Source organism: Chiloscyllium plagiosum, unplaced genomic scaffold (genome assembly GCF_037043375.1).
Source record: "Chiloscyllium plagiosum isolate Xiang-an unplaced genomic scaffold, Cpla_swu_hap1 HiC_scaffold_7, whole genome shotgun sequence".
NCBI classification, from domain to species: Eukaryota; Metazoa; Chordata; class Chondrichthyes; order Orectolobiformes; family Hemiscylliidae; genus Chiloscyllium; species Chiloscyllium plagiosum.
This window is the reverse complement of record NW_028270145.1, coordinates 64,555,742-64,578,420: the sequence shown is the minus strand read 5'-3', so window position 1 is coordinate 64,578,420 and position 22,679 is coordinate 64,555,742. Positions and strand designations below refer to the sequence as shown.

At 40.6% G+C, this 22,679-nt stretch overlaps 1 protein-coding gene across 13 annotated transcripts in view; it reads left to right on the top strand.

Annotated features, from left to right (window-relative positions):
* baz2ba (bromodomain adjacent to zinc finger domain, 2Ba) overlaps positions 1-22,679 on the top strand; it is a 356,889-nt gene that overhangs the window by 189,632 nt on the left and 144,578 nt on the right. For all 13 annotated transcript variants that reach the window (XM_087989090.1, XM_087989091.1, XM_043693832.2 and 10 more), the window contains 3 exons: positions 698-889; positions 11,195-11,362; positions 16,139-16,323. In XM_087989090.1, the coding sequence (XP_087845216.1) occupies positions 698-889; positions 11,195-11,362; positions 16,139-16,323 (545 nt within the window). The remainder of the gene's footprint in view (positions 1-697; positions 890-11,194; positions 11,363-16,138; positions 16,324-22,679) is intronic.

Here is a 22,679-nt window from a genome sequence, read left to right as displayed (position 1 = left end):
GGTTCCTCTTCGGAGGGTTGGTGTGGACTTGTTGGGCGGAAAGGCCTGTTTCCACACTGTAGGGAATCTAATCTAATCTAATCTTTATATCTTCACTCAATTCCTCTTCTCTCGGCTCAAGCTGACTTTAGTAATCTTGTTCTTCATTCCTTTGTCTTTCGGTGCTTTTGTCCATCATCCCCACCACATGGATCAATGTCATCTGCATACAACCTAAAAAAAATCTCTCTTGAACTGTGCCAATTATCTCCACATACTGCAATTTTAGTAATGGTCTCCAATAATTTGGTCTAGTCCTCCTCAGTCTTGACTGGTTGGTTGAACACAATTTCCCCCATCAAATAAACAAAGAAAATTCCTTCAACCAAATGTGTAGAATGTGTTTTTTTTAATTAAAATGTTCATGTAAAGTTTTCATTGTATTGTTGATACAAATTTCTTGTTATTTTCAGATATCCTGCTCATTATTTGGTTACAAGTGCCAAAGGAACATGGATAGTAAAATGTTCAGTATATTATGGTTAGGTGTTTGACATTTACAGATTGCTGCATCTATTATAGAAAATGTTGGAAATATAATCGGTGACAAGTTAGAAACTTAAATGCATGTAGTCAGTACTAGATTTTTTTCAAACTACTTTGATGACTCAGATGCAATAAAGCAATCTGTAGCATTTACCTTTTTGTTGATTTTCAGGGCAAATGTTTAGAGCAGCAGCTGGAGATCAGCCTTTTAATTTGTCTGGAGTATCGAGTGCCTTCCCAATGGTTAACCACGCAGCCTTTGGACTGCACACTACAAGCTCAGGGCGTTCGGAGTTTGGTGGCCTGGGAACAATTGGTGCATCTACAGCCTTAGTGGGACATACACAGCTGTCATCCTTTCCAGGTACTCTTGAAGTTTTAAATTATTTTGTTAAAAGTCACATAACACCAGGTTATAGTCCAGCAGGTTTATTTGGAAGCACTAGCTTTCGGAGTGCTGCTTTTTCAGGTGGTTGTGGAGTATAAGATCGTAAGACACAGAATTTATGGGGAAAGTTTATAGTGTGCTGTATCTGAAATTATATATTGAAAAAGACTTGGATTGCTTATTAAGTTCTCTCATCTTTTAGAATGAACATGTTGGTTTCAGTTCTTTCATATGTAAATCACAAAACTTTTTTAAAAGTTACATTCTCAAGTGATCTTTAACAATTGGTGTCATGTCGGCCCAGGTAATGCATTGAAGGTGTGAGCTGTCCTATGTGAGATTGTGCTACAATGGTCAGGCTGATTCTAATCTAAAAAATGGATTTGCAGAATCCTACATGGATTTATGCAGTTTTTGAGCAAAGTAAAATGTAATTCTGTAAGTACAAATTTACCCTACAAACTTAAATGTGTATGTATGGGGGGGGGGGGGAAGGAAGGAAGTGTGGTGGGGGTTATGAGTGTCTGCGAGAGTATGTGTTTGAGTGTAAAGGAGTATAGGTCTGAGAGAATGTAAGTGTGGGAGTGTATGAGAGAGGGTCTCAGTGAGTGTGTGGGTCTGTACTGGTGTGTTGTGTATAGTGAATGGGAGCTTAAAAATTTGTTGCTGGAAAAGCGCAGCAGGTCAGGCAGCATCAAAGGAGAAGGAGAATCGACATTTCGGGCATAAGCCCTTCTTGAAACGTCGATTCTCCTTCTCCTTTGATGCTGCCTGACCTGCTGCGCTTTTCCAGCAACATATTTTTAAGCTCTGATCCCCAGCATCTGCAGTCCTCACTTTTTCCTAAAGTGGAATGGGGTTACCTGTAGTGTGACATGAACCCAAGGTCCCAGTTGAGGCCATCCCCAACTTGGTTATCAGCCTCAGCTTGGCCACTTTGCGTCATTGCCTGTCCCGAAGTCTGCCTTGGAGGATGGTCACCCAAGGTCCGAGGTCGAATGTCCCGGACTGCTGAAGTGACCAAATCATTTAAATTATTTTATTTTCATTAATGGCGGTCCGTAGTGCGAGATGATTTTGCAGAACTTCAGTCGTGCTGTGCTGTTGTTTATGTGCTAGCTGGCCTGTTGAAATCCTAATCTGAGTAGACAGGAAGTGCAAATACTTCGTGGGTGAAATATGTTACCTGTCAAGTTATTTAAAGTTCGTTCACTGGCTGAAGGAGTGCACATTAGCAGTGTTTTGAAAGGTTTATTGATCTCTTTAGATTATCATCCTGCACTTCCTGCTGGAACTGTACAAAATGTTGATTAGACCACAACTAGTGTATTGTGTGCAGTTCTTGAATCCACATTATAGGAGAAATTTGATAGCACTGGAGGTTACCAAGCTTTTGCTTGGGCTACAGAATTTCAGTTTTGAAGAGAGATTGGACAGACTGATTTTATTTTCCTTAAAGTAGAGGAGATGGAGAGGGGACACATTTGAGATATAGAGATATCTTTAAAACTCACGCGGAGGGATCGGTGTCCAGGGGTAGGGGTAGTGGTGGTTAGGTGGTGAGGGGAGGAGACAGATTTTAAAAAAGGGCAAACAGTTTAATGGAGATGAGAGGAAACACATTTTCACCAAGAGAGTAATGGGAACCTGGAACGCACTACCATAAAAGTTGTAGAGGCAGAAACCCTCGTAAATTCTTAAGAAATTTTTAGATATGCACTTTTTTTGCCAAGGCATGCATGGCTATTGGCCAAGTGCTGGAAAATGGGATTACAATAGTCAGGTGGTAGTTCTTGACCAATGCAGACTTGATGCTTTAGATCTCTATGACTTATGCTCAGTCTAACTTCAAATGTCCCATGCTTCATTTACCATATGCTGAATTCACGAAGCACCAAATCAGACTGTACAACATCTACACTAATGATAGAACATAGAACAAAGAACTGTATAGCACAAGAATGGGCCCCTTAGCCCATATTTGTGCTGAACATATTGCGAAATGAAACAATCCATTCTGCCAGCCATGTCTTATCTAAAAGACCCTTAAGTGCCCCCACTGTATCGTCTGCACTACTATTCCCGGCAGCGCATTCCAGACTCTTACCACTCTGTGTGAAAAAGCTTCCCCCTCACATCTCCTTTGATCTTTCCCCTCTCACATTACATACATGCTGCCTAGTATTAGATAAATTATATACATAAATGGATAACCCAGTTTTTGGACATTCGTTGTTAGTTTGTCATTTTGCTGTTAATTGTCAATTATTCATCTACTCTAGGGTGTTTTATCACTTTGAAAGGTTTACTTAGTCTGAACAGAGTTTTGCTAGTGCTGCACATTTTTAGGCTGCCTGAAATTGTTTGGCTGCAGACTCTGATGGTCTCACTGGACCAGCTTAGGTGCTGAAGGACAAGAGGATGAATGGATGGTAGAATAACAACCTTTGAAAAGAACTTCAGTATGCATATGAAAAGGAGGATTTTGCAGAGGCTGTGACTGAAGTGTAAGGAAGTGGGGCTAATTGGATAACTCTTTCAAGGATTTGGCAATCATATTACACTGAAGAGCCTCCTGTGATCCTGAGCCATGAAGACCAACATAAAATCCAGGTTAAAATCATAGGAAAGATGTTGTGGAACTTGTGAGAGTTCAGAAAGGATTTTGCTGGAGCTGGAGGGTCTGAACTGTAAGGAGAGGTGAAATAGGCTGAGGTTATTTTCCCTGGAGTGTTAGAGACTGGGGTGAGGTGACCTTAGAAGTTTATAATATCATGAGGGACATAGAAAGGATGATTAGTCCAGCTCTTTTTCCTCAGGGCAGGGGAGCCCAAAACTAGAGGGCACAGGTTTAAAGTGAGAGGGGAAAGATTTAAAAGGGACCTCGGAGGCAACTTGTTCATTCAGAGGGTGGTACATGTATGGAGTGAACTGCCAGGGGAGGTGGTGGAGGCAGGTAAAGTTACAACATTTAAAAGGCATCAGGATGGGTACATGAAGGGTTTAGAGAGATATGGGTCAACTGCTGGCAAATGAGACTCGATTAATTTAGGATATCTGGTTGGCATGGACAAGTTGGACAAGCGACTGTTTGCGTGCTGTACATCTCTATGACTCTAATCAAATCCATTACACTTATACTTTGTAAGTTAAGCAAAGTATTGAGACTTGGTCACGCAGCAATCCTTAGTATCTGTCGTTTGTGCCCCATTCCCTATCCTAGAGCTCAAACAAGGTGATTCCTAAGTCGCTACAGATTGACATTTGTAACTATTAAGCTGCCATTAAGGATAAATGGTTGACCTTGATTAGCTCTGAGCCGAGAAGACTCAGTTGCAGGTTGGAGTAGTCTGTCCTATTTTTATGCCATCAGCTAGGCAGAGTGGCAGTTTTTGAGAACTATCATCGCAGTGATAGTTCTATGTTCTATGTTCTATAGTGATCTGTTTTACCATAGAAGTTGTCAGCAGAGGCTCCATTGTGATGTGCCACTTTGTTTTTAATGGAATGACTACTTCATTCGCGTTGATGGTTAATGCTGTGCTCAAAGCCCTTCAGATTAAAACAGAAATTGATAGGAAAACTCAGTAGGTCTGGCAGCATCTGTGAGGAGAAAACAGAATTAATGTTTCAGGTCCAGTTACCCTTCTTTGGAACTGGACCCTTGGGAGTCAAGGAAACTCCCCTGCAGATAAAGTCGTTACCTTCTCTTCTAGTGAGATCCTATCCCTCAGCTGTATTTCTGCACCTAATGAGTCACCACAATCCATTTTTTATGTACTCTATTCTGTAATAATATACACATGATATTATTTGAACTGATGCATGCAAGTCAGATTGAGCGCATGACTTTTCTCTGCTTGCGCAACTGACTCAGGGCATGCAGTGTTCCCTCCCGACAGTTCGTGAAATTGTTTTCTATCTGGCTTTTAAAATTTCTAATACCCAACCATAAAGTGTTAAACATATTATAAAATATCTGCCTTGTGTTTCATGATAACATGATTAATTATGTCAATTTAGTTAGATTTAGTGTCTTTTAGTTAAATATTAGTTGAAACTCTATCTCCAAAAAGCCTGAACTTGAAGTAAATGTATTTATTTGAAGCTGCAACACTGAATTGAATTTAGCTTGTGTCGTTTGAAAATGTGCAGTGTCTCTGGATATGTCCAAATTATTCAGTCAGCAGTGTCCAGTGACTGAGATTTTCTTTCTCCAGCTTCTGGCAGTTTCCACTCAAAATTAGTCAAAGTTAGAAAATCAGTGTCAATTTTTGATTGGGATTAAATCTTTGAGTTTTCTTTTCAAAAGTAAAGTTGTCTTTAGGAAAAATCAGGAGAATGTTTATAGGGGTTGATAAAAGTCAAATTGATGTTTATGTGTAATAACTTCTAAATGTGTAATTTGAGAGACTGTGTTTTTCCTTGTGTAATTCAGTTTTTTTTCCAAAAAAGTGGAAACAGCAACCTGTAATGATACTGATCTTAGCAATTGTGTGGACAGTGGAGACAGCTCTAATTATCTCATCTGCTTGTCACCTGAGTTCTGTTTATAATTCCAAAATATGACATGTCTAATTTGCTTTAATTAGAGAGGAAAGCTTATTTGTTCAGTACCCTAATCTTTGCACCGGAACTCAGTAACTGTGGTGTGAATCATCTTTAAGATGCACTGCAGCAATTTGCTAAGACTTCTTCGAAAGCACCTTCCGAAACAATGAACTACAAGGAAAATAGTAGCAGGTGCATGGAACACCGCTTCAAATCTCTCACTATTCTGACCTAGAAATATATTGTCATTCTTTTATCATTGCTGGCTTGAAATCCTGGAATTTCCTCCTTAATAGCATTATGGGTGCACTTTCATCACAGCAATTGGAGCAATTAAGCAGGTGACTCCTCATTAGCTTGATGCAATACACCCATACAGCATATAAACAGACCTTTCAGTCCAACTCGTCCATACTGACCAAATTGCCCAAACTAGAGTCCCACTGCTTTGTACCAAAATGTAATATCTTGCATTTAGATTAGATTAGATTCCCTACAGTGTGGAAACAGGCCCTTCGGCACAGCAACTCCACACTGACCCTTCGAAGAGTAACCCATCGAGACCCATTTCCCTTTGACTAATGCACCTAACACTATGGGCAATTTAACATGGCCAATTCACCTGAAATGCACGTCTTTGGACTATGGGAGGAAACCGGTGCACCCGGAGGAAACCCACGCAGACACTGGGAGGATATGCAAACTCCACACAGATAGTCACCCAAGGCTAGATTTGAACCTGGGACCCTGGTGCTGTGAGGCAGCAGTGCTAACCACTGAGCCACCGTGCCGCCCCCTGATGTACTAAGATCTATGCTTCTTGCCATTATGGCTGAAAACCTCATTTCTCAGAGTGTAATATAGGCTTTATCAGCAGTCAAATGATCTGTGGTTCAGTAGATTTCCAGAAATAGTAAAATGTTATGCTGTGGAAGTGGCAATGATACCATTAAATGCAAACTTGTGTAGAATTATTTCATGGTGAAAGCAGTAACATTGAGCCAGATGATTAACGACAGACTTGTAAACAAAGTTATAGGTCATGGAATGAGAGCAGCCGGAATACAAAATTGGCTGAGTAATAGGAAATTGAGATTAATGGTCAATGGATATTTTTCAAGCTAGAAGGTGGTTTTTGCTTTGAGCAGAACACTTGATACCTTGATAGTTCCTTAGAAGGACTACGCTTTGATGTTTTTGGCAGCATATTCTGGTATCAGGAAGAATGTCAGGAACAGGTGCTGAAGATAGTTTTTTGGTGGATCAAAATGGCCTTTGTTTTCTCATCCTCTTTTATACATCTGAAGGTCACTACCCTTTGGCCCATTGTATCTGTGCTGTCTCTGTAAATGGGTTGTTCATGCAGTACTCTTCTTCTGCCTTCTTCCTGTAATCCTGCACATTGTTCCTTTTCAAGTAATCACCAAATTGCCTTTGGACTGCTTCAACATTCTCTGGTAGTGCATTCCAGAACCTAACCCATTAGGTGAAAATATTTTTCTCATAGCATTCTTGTCCCTCTTATTATTTATGTTAAATCTTTAAATCATTTGACCTTAATATACACTTCAAACAAAACAAGATAGATGAATTAATTTTGTAGAAGTAAATAGGTGATAGTTTCCTTACCTCTGAGCCAGAAGGTCTGGTTTCAACCATGTGTTCCAGAGTTGTATAATAACATCTCTGAACAGGTTGCTGCAAAAATATTTAGTTATGCTGTAATTGCCATTATGGAGACATAGTTACAAGGTCATGAAGATTAGAAACTGAATGTCTAAGGGTATTTGATACTTAGGAAAGATACACAAAAAATGAAAGGAAATGAAATAAAACTGTTGATTGAGGATGCAAATACTATATTAAACAGAGAGGATAGTAGATTGGAAGATCAAGGTATAGAATCAGTTTGGGTGAAGTAAACAGTGAGTTTACTTCACTGAGTTGATGATAGGTCATCAAATCATATTGGTAATATAGGGTGTCGTATAAATCAGGAAGTTAGAGATGCATGTAACAAAGATAATGCAGTAATAGGGGACCTCAACCCTACTAGACTAAGTAAACCTAATTAGCATTAATTGTGGAGAACAAATTCCTGGGATGTAAATTAAATTTTTGGAGAACCTCCAACAAGAAACTGTGGTATTTTAGTAGTCAGTGTTGTGGAATGAGACAGGGCTGATCAATAATATTATTATGCACAATGTTATAATTTTACATTGATTGAAAATTATACAGTTTAATCTGAAATCAGGATTTTAAATTTAATGATAGTAAACTGTGAAGATATAAGTGTGAATTGTTTGCAGTAGATTGGGAAACTACATTAGAAGAAATTATAGTAGGTGGGTGGTAGCTAACATTTAAATAATTAATGCATTCACATTTCTTTGAGACACAAAATTCCAATAGGTCAGTTAAGCCACCCGCGGCTAGAAAGAGGCAAAGTGAAAGATTATATTAAATCCAAGGAAGAGGTTTATAAATTTGTAAAATATAAATCGTAAACCAGAAGATTGGAAGCATTAGGAATGTCAGATCAAGAAACATTCAAGAAAAGGATGATAGAATGTTAAAGTAAACTAATAAGAAACATAATGTCAGACTGTAAAAGCTCATGTACCTATAAAGTTCTTTGGGGAGCTTAATTACAAACCTTCTTCTAGCTTGAAAAATATCCATTGACCATTAATCTCAATTTCCTATTACTCAGCCAATTTTGTATTCTGGCTGCTCTCATTCCATGACCTATAACTTTGTTTACAAGTCTGTCGTGTAGAACTGTCTCAACCATTTTCTGAAAATCCATGTGCACCACATCTACACTGTTAGCATCGTCAAGCCTTTCTGTTGTATCTTAAAAAAAAATTCAAAAAATGTTAGCTAAACACAATGTCCTCTTTAGAAATTCATGCTGACTCTTCCTAATCAACCCAATTTTTCTGTGCAACTACTAATTCTCTCCTGAATAATTGTCGTAGAAGCTTCTCTACCATTGATGTTAAACTGACTGGTCTGTAATTGCTGGACTTAGCATTACAATCTGTCAATCTTAACCCACCAAAGCCATTATACATCCAGAGTGTTTGCAATGCTCCAGTCTTCTGACACCTCCCCAAGCGTAGGGAGGACTAAATGATTGTGGCTACTGCTCCTGCATTTTCAACTCTCATTACCTTCAAAATCTTTGGATGGATTTTGTTTGGTCCTGCATTTTGTCAACATTAAGTGTCAATAGTCTACCCAACACTTCTATCTGATCAAACTTGAACCCTTCTAATGGCTGGGTTCCATCCTTTGTCACCATGGCCTGGGTAACATGTCTCTTTTTTTTGTCAAGACAAGTATCAGAGTATTCATTTAAGACCTCAACCGTGTCCCCTGGCCAGGTGTAAATACCTTTTGGTAACTAATTGGCACTGTTCCTCCTATTTATCACCCTCTTACTGTTTTTTTTTTATGGCCATAGAATATTGACTGCTGGTCTTTTCTCATTGTTTCTCATCTTTCTGTTTGTTTCCTTCATTTGCTTTTTCGCTTTCCTTCTGAGCATTTGATGTTCCTAATGGTTCTCAACTTTATTTTCTGACACTTTTCATAAGCACATATTTTTCATCATAATTTCTATCTCCTTTATCATCCACTTACCTCTGGATTTGTTTGTTCTACCTTTTTCATGTGCGAGAGTATATTTTTGACTGTATCTGAATAATTTCCTCTTTAAAGAGAGCACATTGTTCAATTATTGATTTTGCCACCTTCTCATTCCAGTCAATCCTGCCCAGCTCTCTGTTACCCCATTCTTATCCCCTGCCAATTGAATTTTCTTTCTTTGGTCTGTTGCATGTAATTCTCTATCGTCCTGACTGTTATGATGCAGTGGTCACTGTTTCCTAAATGTTGCACAACTGACACTTGATCCATTTGACTCTCTTGAATTCTAAGAACCAAATCCATCAGTGCATCCTTGTTGGATGAGAAACCTGATGTAAGAAGCTCTCCTGCATGCAATCCAGGAACACTTGTACCCTGCTGTTCTATACTCTACAAGTATCCCACTCTATGTTTGGGTAATTGAAGTCTCCATTATATCTATCTACCCTATAATGTTGGCATTTCTCTGCAACTTCCCTGCAGGTTTGATCGTATACATCCTTTTCACTTGTTGGTAGTCTATAGACTACACCTAGCAATGTAATTATAACCTTTTTGTCTGTTAGTTCGAGCCAAGTTGACTCTGTGCATGCCTGATGAAGGTCTTTTGCCCGAAATGTCGATTTTCCTGCTCCTTGGATACTGCCTGACCTGCTGTGCTTTTCCAGCACCACACTCGATTCAAGTTGATTCTGCCCTTCTGAGGCATTCTGTTTCTCCAGCACTGCAGTGCACTCCTTAACTAATACTGTTACCTCTCCAACTCTGCTTCCTTTTCTATTTTTTCTGAATATTTTGTACCCAGCAATACTTAGCACCCAGTGTTGATGTTCCTTGAGCCAGATCTGTTATTGTCACAACATCAAAACAATATGCAGCTGTAATTCCCCAATCTAATATACCATGTGCTTTCATATACATGCACAGTAACCTTGAATTAGATTTCATGTGTTTTCTCTTACGCAGACTTATTCTGCTAACTTGCTATTGTTTATGCTCGTGCCAGTTTCATCTCTGTGTATGTTATGAACCCTGGTCATCATCTGTACTATTCTCCCTTGGTTCCCCCACCCCTGCTAAATTAGTTTAAAGCTTTTCCAGCTCTAGAAAACTGCCTTGTTGTAACTCAATCCCAGGTCTGTTCAGGTGCCATCTTCCCCAGAACCCATCCCGATGTCCTGGGAATCTAAAACCCTCTCTCATGAACTATGTTTCCGGCCCTGCATTCATTTGCTTTACTGTCCTATTTCTGTACTCATTTGATGTGACATTGGGAGCAATCTGGAGATTGCTACATTTGATGACCTGCTTGCTAACTTTCTACCTAACTCTGTAAATTCCCACTTCCATTCGTCACAAAGATAGCAGTAACAAACATAGACAAGACAGTGCAATCAAGTCAGAAACAGTGCATAGAACACAGACCCAATAGCTATTAAAAAGTCAAGGCCAGCATTTATTGTGCATCCTCACTGTCTTTGAACTGGGGGCTTGTTAAACTATTTCAGAGATCAGTTAAAGAGTTTAAAAACTCTCTGGATTTGTAGGTCAGACCAGGTAAGAATGATAATTGATGTTCACCATTACTCAGTTGAGCTTTTGGTTCTAGATTATAGTCAATTGAATTTAAATTCCACAAACTGCTATGGTTGGATTTGAACCAATGTCCTCAGAATGTTCCTAGGGTTTACTGGATGAGTTGTACAGTGACATTACCACTGCCATACCTCACCCAAGTCATTCATTATTTAAGTTTGCTTGATGTTAATTCTTACCTTGTTATACAGACACAAATTAATTAAATCTATAGTTTATTTTACCCTTTTATCACTTTCTTAAAAGCTTTTTTTCGTTTATTTTGCATCTGACACTCACATTTCTAACTAAAATTTATGATCCTTAGCTAGAATTTTCAGGCAAAATCTTGCTTAGAATGCCTGTTATGGATTATTTAACCATTGATATTTGAAGAAATGTACTGATTCACGTTTAAGTAAGTTTTTAAATTTGGTATTACAATGTTACCTAAAAACACAAACCCTAATACAAAGCTCTTGCTTTGCTTTTATGAAGGTACTGAATGGTGGCGAACTACAGAAACGCAGACTCGTCCAGGGACAACTTTTTTCCCATCAGGCATGCTACGAATTCCACCTGTGTTTGCTGCTTCAACTCCAAATCATGATTCCAATCCATTCCATTCCCGAAGCACAAATAAGTTTGGTCGGGGGACACAAAAAGGTGAGTGAAAGCAAGTTACATCTGTATTTAGGAACAGTCTCTGTTGAAGATGATTTGGTTTGGATGTGTGTTTCACTTTCCATTAAATTATTGATTTTTAAAAATGTGCTTACTTCTTATTTATGCTATATGTAATGCCTTCTGTAGTAATGGATATATGGCCACTGCATTACACCTCGACCATTACCTGTTGTCAGTTAACAGAGGCTGAAGAAGCTCTTCAGTGGCTGGAATCACACTTGTCACCTCAGCCCCAGAATAGACCAATGCATAAGGCATAGGTTCCTTAGCTGCTTAAAATGATGTATCCTTCACCAAAAACAGAAGTGACAATACTTATCAATCATTGCGGAATGTTCAAACTCATTTCCAGTTCTTCAAGTAATTGTGCAAGTATGAAACAGTCCCGGCATGTCTTCATATTCAACTTGTACTATCAATGTCATACAAGTGCCACATAATAGCAACTGGCAACAAAAGACAGCCTAACTACCTCCCCTTAATATTTAGGAAATCACTATGGACCAGAAACTCGATTGCACCAACTAATAAAAGCAGTGATTACTACAGCAAGTCAGATAATGATAATTGCACAATGTTCACCATTTGCGATTCCTCAGATGTCAGCAAGATCTAGATGATATTTGGGGTTGGCTGGATAAGTGTTATTGAACATTTGCACCATGCAAATGTCAGACAATGATTCTCTTTTACAAGAGAGCATTTAACCATTTCCTATAACATTCTGTGGAATTACACCAAGTGAACTTAAGGAATGGGTGAACACTTGGTTTCTTGGTCTCTCTCCAATACCTTAAGGAACTTCCACTCCTATTTGGAAGCAGGATAGCTTCAACTTTTCTCAAGCATAAGTTGGTCACTGAAAATTGTTGCTTATGAATTTTTTCCAAGGCATAATCTACAACATGATAAATTACATAATTTTTGATTGACCTAGGAGAACTGAAACCTCCTGCTAATTGACTTAAGGGGATACATGATCAATCTCTAATTGACTCTGAAGGTTAAAGGACATTGACTGACCTAATTTTTCACTTTTTTTAAGTTGTCAATTATCCATGAATGCAACCCCTTTAAGCTTTGTTATTGTCACTTTACGGAGAAGGGAAAAAGGGAGGCTTATGCAGTCAGGACCCAAAGATTGATATCCTTGAGAGCACATCTCAATGTTGCTTGATTGGTGAGTTCCCATTAAATAGGCACTTGGTTATCACTAAAAAAATACAGAAATTGCTGGAGAAACTCAGTAGATCTGGCAGCATCTATGGGAACAAAGAGAATGTTTGGAGTCCAGTGATCCTCCATTGGGACTGGTAGTAGCTAGGGAAACACAGAATATATGCTAAAGATCAGGGTTTGGGAGGAAAAGAACTGAATGGATAGACAGCAGTGGAGCCCAAAGAGAGATGACAACAGTTAGGCAGACAAAAGGGTGGATGATAGCATACCAGGGAGAGGAAAAAAATGCTGATAATGGGGGCCATAAGTAGTTGAAAATGGGTGGGCTGTGCTGCAATTCAACCCATACCATGACAGAGCCTGGATTCGGTATGGGTAAAGAACATAGATAAAACGTAGATTTAAAATTATGGACTTGATTTTGAGTCTTGAACGCTGCAAGATTCCCAAGTGGAAAATGAATTATTCTTTGAGCCTGTGTTGAGCCTCGCTGGAGCACTGCAGCAGTCCTGAGACTGAAGTATTGACCAGGGTTATGGTGGTTTATTGAATGGATAGGCAATTGGAAGATCAGGGTCATTTTGTGGAAGGAATGTAGGTATTCTGCAAAGCACTTGCCTCGCCTGTTTCACCCCACCAGTGTAGAGGAGACCACATTGCGAACAGTGAATACAGTAGACGAGATTGAGTGTAATGCAGGTAAATTGCTGCTTCACCTGAAAGAGGTGTCGAGGGCATTGAATAGTAGGGAGGGAGGTGGTAAATAGGCATATGTTGCACCTTCTGTTCATTGCATGGGAAAATGTCGTGGAGTGTGGGGAGGTGTTTGGGGTTGGAAGAGGAGTGGATCAGGATGTTCTAGAGAATGAAATGCTGACAAGGGATGGGAGGGGAAGGGAATATATGTCTGGTGATGACATCCTACTGGAGGTGGTGAAAATTGCAGCTTATGATCCTTTGCATTTGGATGCTAAGCATTATCATTGACTGTTTTTCCCTGGTTTTGCTTCTGCTGTTTTTGAATGCTTGTTTTTCAGTTAATATTACCTTAATACAGAAGATTAAAAAATACACTAATTTATACATATTGTTGTAAAGTCTAAATCATTATACAGTTACAAACGGAAATACATTGTTGCAAAGTTAACTCTAATGCATAGGTTACATTTAATCAATTGGTGTATTTTTTCATGCACCAACAGAAGGATATAGCTATGATTCCTTGAGAAGGGCTAACAACCTCAGGAGGGCATACCGTTTCTGTCTTATCCTTGGAGATCTGACCCTGAAACTAAACAGACTTGTCTCAGCCCTGTAGCTGTAAATCTAACCATCAAGTTATTGTCTTTACCTTGCTCATAATCTCATGATGCACTTCTAATGTAGCTAAACAGAGTCACATGATATTCGTATCAATGTTTACTTTGGCTCCTATTAAGCTGATCACAATCATATTAATTTAATCAATGAATTTAACGTTAATTTTATAATTATGACTAAAGTAAATTCATCATGAAATGCTAGTTTCCCAATTAACTCTCGAGACAGCACTTCCCAAACCCATGACTTCTGCCACCGAGAAGGTCAAGAGTAGCAAATGCATGAAACCGTGATCACTGATAAGTTCTCTTCCAAGCCATAGTACCCTCTGACTTGGAAGTATGTTGCTATTCCTCTACTGGCACTCCATTCTTACAGTACCAATACCACATGGACTACAGCAGTACAGGAATGAGGCTTACCAGCACTTTTAAAATGACAATAGGTAATGGGCAATAAATGCTGGCCTAGCCAGCAATGTCTTCATCCCAAGGGGAAAGGCAATAAATATATGTTTCCCAAATATCTCTTAACTTCTATGAAAGACATGCATCAGGAATGTGTTAGAACATAGAAAAGTACAGCACAGAACAGGCCCTTAGGCCCACGATGTTGTGCCGAGACTTAATCCTAATGTAAAATATAGTAACTTGACCTACGCACCCCTCAACTCACTGCTATCCATGTGCATATCTAGCAGTCCCCAATGACTTTGCTTCCACCACCTCAGCTGGCAACGCACTCCATACATTCACAACTCTCTGCGTAAAGAACCTATCTCTGGCGTCTCCTTTATACCTTCCTCCTAATATCTCCAAACTATGACTTCTCGTACCATTCAATCCTGCCCTGGGGAAAAGTCTCTGGCTATTTACTCCATCTATTCCTCTCATTATTTTGTACACCTCGATCAGGTCTCCGCTCTTCCTCCTTCTCTCCAGAGAGAAAAATCTGAGCTTATTCAACTTTTCTTCATAAGGCATCCAGTCCAAGCAGCATCCTGGTAAACCTTCTTTGTACCCTCTCCAAAGCCTCTGTGTCTTTCCTATAGTAGGGCGACCAGAACTGGACACAATATTCCAAGTGTGGACTCACCAGGGACTTGTAGAGCTGCAGCAAAACCTCGCAGCTCTTAAACTCGATCCCCCTGTTAATGAAAGCCAAAACACCATATGCTTTCTTAACAACCCTATCCACTTGGATGGCAACTTTGAGGGATCTATGAACTTGCACACCCAGATCCCTCTGTTCCTCCACACTGCCGAGAATCCTGTCTTTAATCCCATATTCAGCATTCGAGTTCGACCTTCCAAAATGCATCACTTCGCGTTTATCCAGGTTGAACTCCATCTGCCATTTCTCAGCCCACCTCTGCATCCTGTCTATGTCGCGCTTCAGCCTGCAGTAGCCCTCCTTATCCCTTATCCCTTGACAGATGCATCAGCAACAACATTCACAAAGTTTGACATCATCCAGGAACCAGCACTGAGTACCTCATACACTCACCAGTACATCATTCTCTCTGGCATGACATACTCTGCCTGCAGTGTGCACCACCCACAGGACACACTGCTGGTATTTGCTGAACGTTTTTTTTGGAAAGTTATCCCAACCATCCCAAACAGCAGTTTAGAAGGATAAATACATCAGGTGCACAATTACATAAATGTATTTTCTGGAGGTGTAAGATTCGATCAACCTGTGTGAACTAGTAATGTTCATTCACTTTTTAACTTCAAATACTCTATTGAAAACTGGAATACCACACAAGTTTGTTGACCTTGGATTGTCAATGTTTTTACTTGTACATGGAAGATGCCATACTACTGCCATTTTGCCAAATTTGGGCTCAAGTATACAACTTGCCGTTCCCCAGTTTACCGAGTTCAGACCTTTTCTGCTGATGTTATTAATCGAAGATTCAATCATTTTCAGATTGCTGCAGTAAACTGTGTTCTGACATCGCTTGTGAATAAGAGGCAAATTGGAAAACTTTGACTCCCTGTCACGTATGCGCAAATGCATACCTATAAATCGATTAAAGACCCTTAAGGTCTGGGGACATTTTAATTTTGTGCTATATAATTATTGATGATTTTATATGGAGAGACAAAAGTATTTCAGATGTGACTTTAATTTGTTTCCACTGCAAATGAGCAGTTGGTATTGATTTGACTTTCTAGCTATATTTGCACAAATGGTTGATTAAAGAATGTTATAGTAATGCTATTTCACAGTTCGGAATTTCTTTTGTAGGTATGAATGGATCATTGAATGGTAACACCATTACAGCAGTGTCAGGAGTCAGCACATCTGGACTAGGTACCACTGGAATAATTTCATCAGGTCAAGCCAAGATGACAATTTCTGGAAAAGGGCACAAATGTGTTCTTGAACAAAATAAGCATCCAGAAACTCCAACGGACAAGCTAAAAGATAAAGTATGTACATTTTTCCTGTTTATTTAAATTCATTATCTCATTTATTGCAAAAGCTCATTCATATATTGTCAAGTTAGCAGCTGTTGGCTGAATAATTTGCGTTGATAACACCTGTAGATTTTGTGCTATTGGTTCTGTTTTGGTATTAAAATATCCATGTTGGGCACCACTTTGGTAAGGATGTTTATGCAGGCTTTAGGAGTGTGTACTGGAAGTTTGTAGAACAGCCAGATCATCACTGATTTTTAATGATGTTTTGAGGTCAGTGCTGCCATTTTCAACCTTGGCATTCTAGCAAACTCCTCCTTGTAAAACATGTAAACTGAACATAAATTCAATAGCATGAAGACCACTGCCTTTCTTCCACCCACAAATATGTATTCGTACACTTACATGCACACAAACATGCACACTACTATTATAGGACAAGCCAAACAGAGAACAGCCAGGGAATTCCTAGAGGCATGGCACTCATCCACAGATTCAATCAACAAGCACATCGACCTGGACCCTATATACCGGCCACTGCAGCGGACAGCTGGAACTGACAACCGGAAGCGGCTGATACAAATCACTATAAATGCCGGAGGGAACATCACAGAAGCGCTTCACAGAAGGCTCCCAAGCACTGAGGATGTCACCTAGACAGGGGATGAAACGTCTGCAACACAAACTCCCAGCTCAGCGAACAGAACCATAACAATGAGTACCCGAGCTACAAATGTTCTCCCAAACTTTGAACACAAACATGTGCACGCGCACACACTTTATAGAGCCTATCAAGGTTTTAGGTTAGGTGCTGATTAGTTTCTTCTGGTGCTGTCTGAGTATCTCGTGTTGAGTTTTCATGTCCTGCTTAAAGTTGATAAAGTCAATGAGGAGTAGTGCTGTACTTGGTGAAGGCCTTGGATTGCAGTTCATCTTTTTGCTCAGGCATCTCCCCCGATCATGGATACTGCAGTCAATGTCTTGTTTACACTGCAGCATGAGCAGGAGCAGCACAAGCTTCACTGAGCAGGAAAGGCAAAGAGCTCTCATCAGGACTTAGTACATAGAACGTTACAGTGCGCATTTACCCTCGATGTTGTGCCGTCCTGTGAAACCATTTCCGAAGCCCATCTAACCTACACTATTCCATTTTTGTCCATATGCCTATCCAATGACCACTTAAATGCCCGTAAAGTTGGTGAGTAATGCGTTACACACCCTTACTACTCTGAGTAAAGAAACTACCTCTGCCATCTATCCTATATTTATCACCCCTCAATCTGAAGCTATGCCCGCTTGTGCTAGCCATCACCATCCTAGGAAAAAAGCTCTCACTGTCCCCACAATCTAACCCTCTGATTATTTTGTATGTTTCAATTAAGTCACCTCTAAACCTTCTTTCTAATGAAAGCAGCCTCCATACCAGGCAATATCCGAGTAGATTTCCTCTGAACCAATTCCAAAGCTTCCACATCCTTCCTATAACGCAGTGGCCAGGACTGCATGCAGTACTCTAATATGGCTTCAGCAGAGTTTTGTACAGATGCAGCATGACCTCATGGTTCCGAAACTCGATCCCTCTACCTATAAAAGCTAACATACCGAATGCCTTCCGAACAGCCTATCAACCTACATGGCAACTTTGAGGGATCTATGTACATGGGCACCGCGATCTCTCTTACCATTCTCCCAGTACTCTGCATTCCTGTTACTCCTTCCAAAGTGAATTACCTCTCATTTTTCTGCATTAAACTCCATTTGCCATCTCTCAGCCCAGCTCTGCATCTTATCTATGTCCCTCTATAACCTACAGCGTCCTTCAGCACTATCCACAACTGTACTGACCTTACTGTCATCTGCAAATTTACTAACCCATCCTTCTATGCCCTCATCCAGGTAGTTTATAAAAATGGCAAACAGCAGTGGACCCAAAACAGATCCTTGTGGTACACCACTAGTAACTGAACTCCAGGAAGAACGTTTCCCATCAACCACCACCCTCTGTCTTCTTTCAGCTAGCCAATTTCTGATCTAAACCATTAAATCGCCCGCAATCTCATGCCTCTGTATTTTGTGCATTAGCTTACCATGGGGAAGCTTATCAATGCCTTTCTGAAGTCCATATACACCACATCAACAGCTTTACCCTCATCCACCTGTTTGGTCATTTTCTCAAAGAATGACCATAAGACATAGGAGCGGAAGTAAGGCCATTCAATCATGGCTGATGGGCATTTCAACTCCACTTACCAGCATTCTCCCCGTAGCCCTTAATTCCTTGTGACATCAAGAATTTATCAATTTCTGCCTTGAAGACATTTAGCGTCCCAGCCTCCACTGCACTCTGTGGCAATGAATTCCACAGGCCCACCACTCTCGCATTTCTGTTCTGAATTTACCTCCTCTAATTCTAAGGCTGTGTCCACAGGTCCTAGTCTCCTCGCCTAACGGAAACAATTTCCGAGTGTCCACCCTCTCCAAGCCATGTATTATCTTGTAAGTTTCTATTAGATCTCCCCTTAATCTTCTAAACTCCAATGAATGCAATCCCAGAATCCTCAGCCGTTCCTCATATGTTAGACCGACCATTCCAGGAATCATCCGTGTGAATCTCTGCTGGACACGGTCCAGTGCCAGTATGTCCTTCCTGAGGTGTGGGGACCAAAACTGGACACAGTACTCCAACAAGAGCTTTATAAAGTCTCAGTAGCACAACAGCGCTTTTATATTCCAACCCTCTTGAGATAATTGACAACATTGCATTCGCTTTCTTAATCATGGACTCAACCTGCATGTTTACCTTTAGAGAATCCTCAACTAGCACTCCCAGATCCCTCTGCACTTTGGCTTTACGAATTTTCTCACCGTTTAGAAAGTAGTCCATGCTTGTATTCTTTTTTCCAAAGTGCAAGACCTCGCATTTGCTCACATTGAATTCCATCAGCCATTTCCTGGACCACTCTTCCAAACTGTCTAGATCCTTCTGCAGCCTCCCCACTTCCTCAGTACTACCTGCCTGTCCACCTAACTTTGTATCATCGGCAAACTTCGCTAGAATGCCCACAGTCCCTTCATCCAGATCATTAATATATAATGTGAACAGCTGTGGCCCCAATACTGAACCCTGCGGGACACCGCTTGTCACCGGCTGCACTTCACAAAACCATGTTGACTAGTCCTAATCAACTTATTTCGAATGCAATGATTATAAATCCTATCTCTTACACTTTTCTAACCCTTTGCCGCAACTGAAGTAAGACTCACTGGTCTATAATTACCAGGGTTGTCTCTACTTCCCTTTTTGAACAAGGGGACAAGTTTTGCTATCCTCCAGTCCTCTGGCAGTATTCCTGTAGACAGTGACAACATAAGATCCAAGCCAAAGGCTTGGCAATCTCCTCTCTGACTTCTCAGAGAATTCCAAGGTAAATCCCATCCGGTCCAGGGGATTTATCTATTATCACACTTTCCAGAATTTATAACACCTCCTCCTTGTGAACCTCAATCCTATCTAGTCTCGTAGCCTACTTCTCAGTATTCTACTTATTGGACAAAGATCTGAAGAGAATATTTCTCTCATCCCTCTTCCTGGTATTTGCACAGTATTTAATTTTATGAAGGATGTACTTGCTGAACTCTTCTACCTCTCAGACAAGCCTGCAACTTCCAAGCAGAACAAAGGTTGCTTTGTCATTTGTCATTAGCCTTGATATCTTTAAAGGCTGGAGCAGGTAACATCACTATTTAAGAAAAGTGGTAAGGACAAGCTTGGGATCCCTAGACCAGTGATCCTGACATTGGTGATGGGCCAGTTATTGGAGGGAATCCTGAGCGACATGCTTTACGTGTATTTGGTAAGGGAAGGACTGATTAGGGATAGTCAACATGGCTTTTTGTGTGGGAAATAGAGTCTCACTAACTTGATTGAGGTTTTGAAGAAGTAGCAAAAAGGATTGATGAGAGCAGAGCAGTGGACATGACCTATATGGATTTTAATAAGGTGTTCAACACGTTACCTTTGGTAGACTAGTTAACGAGGTTAGATCACATGGAATACAGAGTGAACTAGCCATTTGATAGAGAACTGGCTCAAGGGTAGGAGACAGAAGACTGGAGGTGTGTGACTTGTGGTGTGCCACAAGAATCAGTGCTGGGTCCACTGCTTTTTGTCATTTATATAAATAATTTGATGTGAACATAAGAACTATGGTTAGTAAGTTTGCAAATGACATCAAAATTGGAGGTGCAGTGAACAGTGAAGAAGGTTACCTCGGAATACAAAGAGATCTTGATCAGATGGGCCAGTGGGCAAAGGAGTAGCAGATGGAGTTTAACTGAGATAAATGTGAGGTGCTGCATTTTGGAAAGGGAAATCAGGGCAGGTCATTGTACCCTTAACGGTAAGGTCTTGGGGAGTTTTGCTGAGCAGAGACACCTTGGAGTGCAGGTTCGTAGTTCCTTAAAAGTGGAGTCACAGATAGATAGGATAGTGAAGAAGGTTTGCTATGCTTGCCTTTATTGGTCAGAGCATTGAGTACAGGAGGTGGGAGGCCATGTTGTGGCTGTTCATCATTGATTAGGCCACTTTTGGAATACCGTATGCAGTTCTGGCCCCCCTGCTACAGGGAGGATATTGTGAAACTTGAAAAGGTTCAGAAAAGATTTACAATGATTTTTGCCAGGGTTGAAGGGTTTGAGCTGTGGGAGTTGCTGAATAGACTAGATGTATTTTCCATGGAGCATTGGAGGCTGAGGGGTGACCATATATAGGTTTATAAAATCGTGAGGGTCATGGATAGGGTAAATAGACAAGGTCTCTTTACTGGGATGGGGGAAGTCCAAAACTAGAAGTCATAGGTATAAAGTGAGAAAGGAAAGGTTAAATGGGAGCTATAGGGCAATTTTCTTCTTGCCCTTGTTTAAAGGGCGGCACGGTGGCACAGTGGTTAGCACTGCTGCCTCACAGCGCCAGAGACCCGGGTTCAATTCCCGCCTCAGGCGACTGACTGTGTGGAGTTTGCACGTTCTCCCCGTGTCTGCATGGGTTTCCTCCGGGTGCTCCGGTTTCCTCCCACATTCCAAAGATGTGCAGGTCAGGTGAATTGCCCATGCTAAATTGCCCGTAGTGTTAGATAAGGGGTAAATGTAGGGGCATGGGTGGGTTGCGCTTCGGCGGGTCGGTGTGGACTTGTTGGACCGAATGGCCTGTTTCCACACTGTAATGTAATCTAATCAAATGCAGAGGGAATAAGCTGCCAGAGGAAGTGATGGTGGCTGGTACAATTACAACATTTAAAAGGCATCTGGATGGGTATTTGAATAGGAAGGGTTTAGAGGGATATGGGTCAATTGCTGGTAAATGGGACTCAATTAATTTAGGTCATCTTGTCAGCATGGGCAAGTTTGACCAAAGGATTGGTTTCTGTGCTATACATCTCTATGACTCAATAACTGCTGCATTAGATGTTTGTTCTTAATAGGCAAAAGTGAGGACTGCAGATGCTGGAGATTAGAGTGTGGTGCTGGAAAAGTACGGCAGGTCAGGCAGCATCCGAGGAGTAGGAGAATCGACATTTTGGGCAAAAGCACTTCATCGGGAAAGTTTGTTCTTAATGTCAGGAAGGAGAGGACAAAATGTTCTCTTCATCTAGAGAGAAGCAGGCAGAGTGGGCATGGGCCTACCAGGGCAATTGCTTCCCCATGTTGTAGAGTGCAATTGACTGCACAGATGATACTTTTGAGTACACAACATCTAATTGCAGAGATGGACTGCATAGGCTTCCACTCTGTGATTGTGCAGTTTGTGAGCAATCATAGTCAGCAAAGGATATGCATGCTGAAAATGTGTTGCTGGAAAAGCGCAGCAGGTCAGGCAGCATCCAAGGAGCAGAAGAATCGACGTTTCAGGCATGAGCCCTTCTTCAGGAATGTGGTTCCTGAAGAAGGGCTCATGCCTGAAACGTCGATTCTCCTGCTCCTTGGATGCTACCTGACCTGCTGCGCTTTTCCAGCAACACATTTTCAGCTCTGATCTTCAGCATCTGCAGTCCTCACTTTCTCCTAAAGGATATGCATGCCCAGTATCATAAGGATAATAACAGGAGTAGGCCTTTCATCATTTTGAGACTATTCCAGTATTCAAAGCAGAGTTGTGCAGAGATATTTACTTCTCCTGAAGGAGGGGTAATTTGAAAGACAGTTCAGTCAAGGATATATCAAAAATGATAATACTAGACTTGGGGAGCAGATTGTGTCCACTTATTCTTTTAGCTGCAAATGTTGTATGATCTGGTATGTGATGCTACAAAGCTAACAAGAAGGAAGTGATTTTGTGTTTTAAACAAACATCAGGTGTTTGGATATTTAAG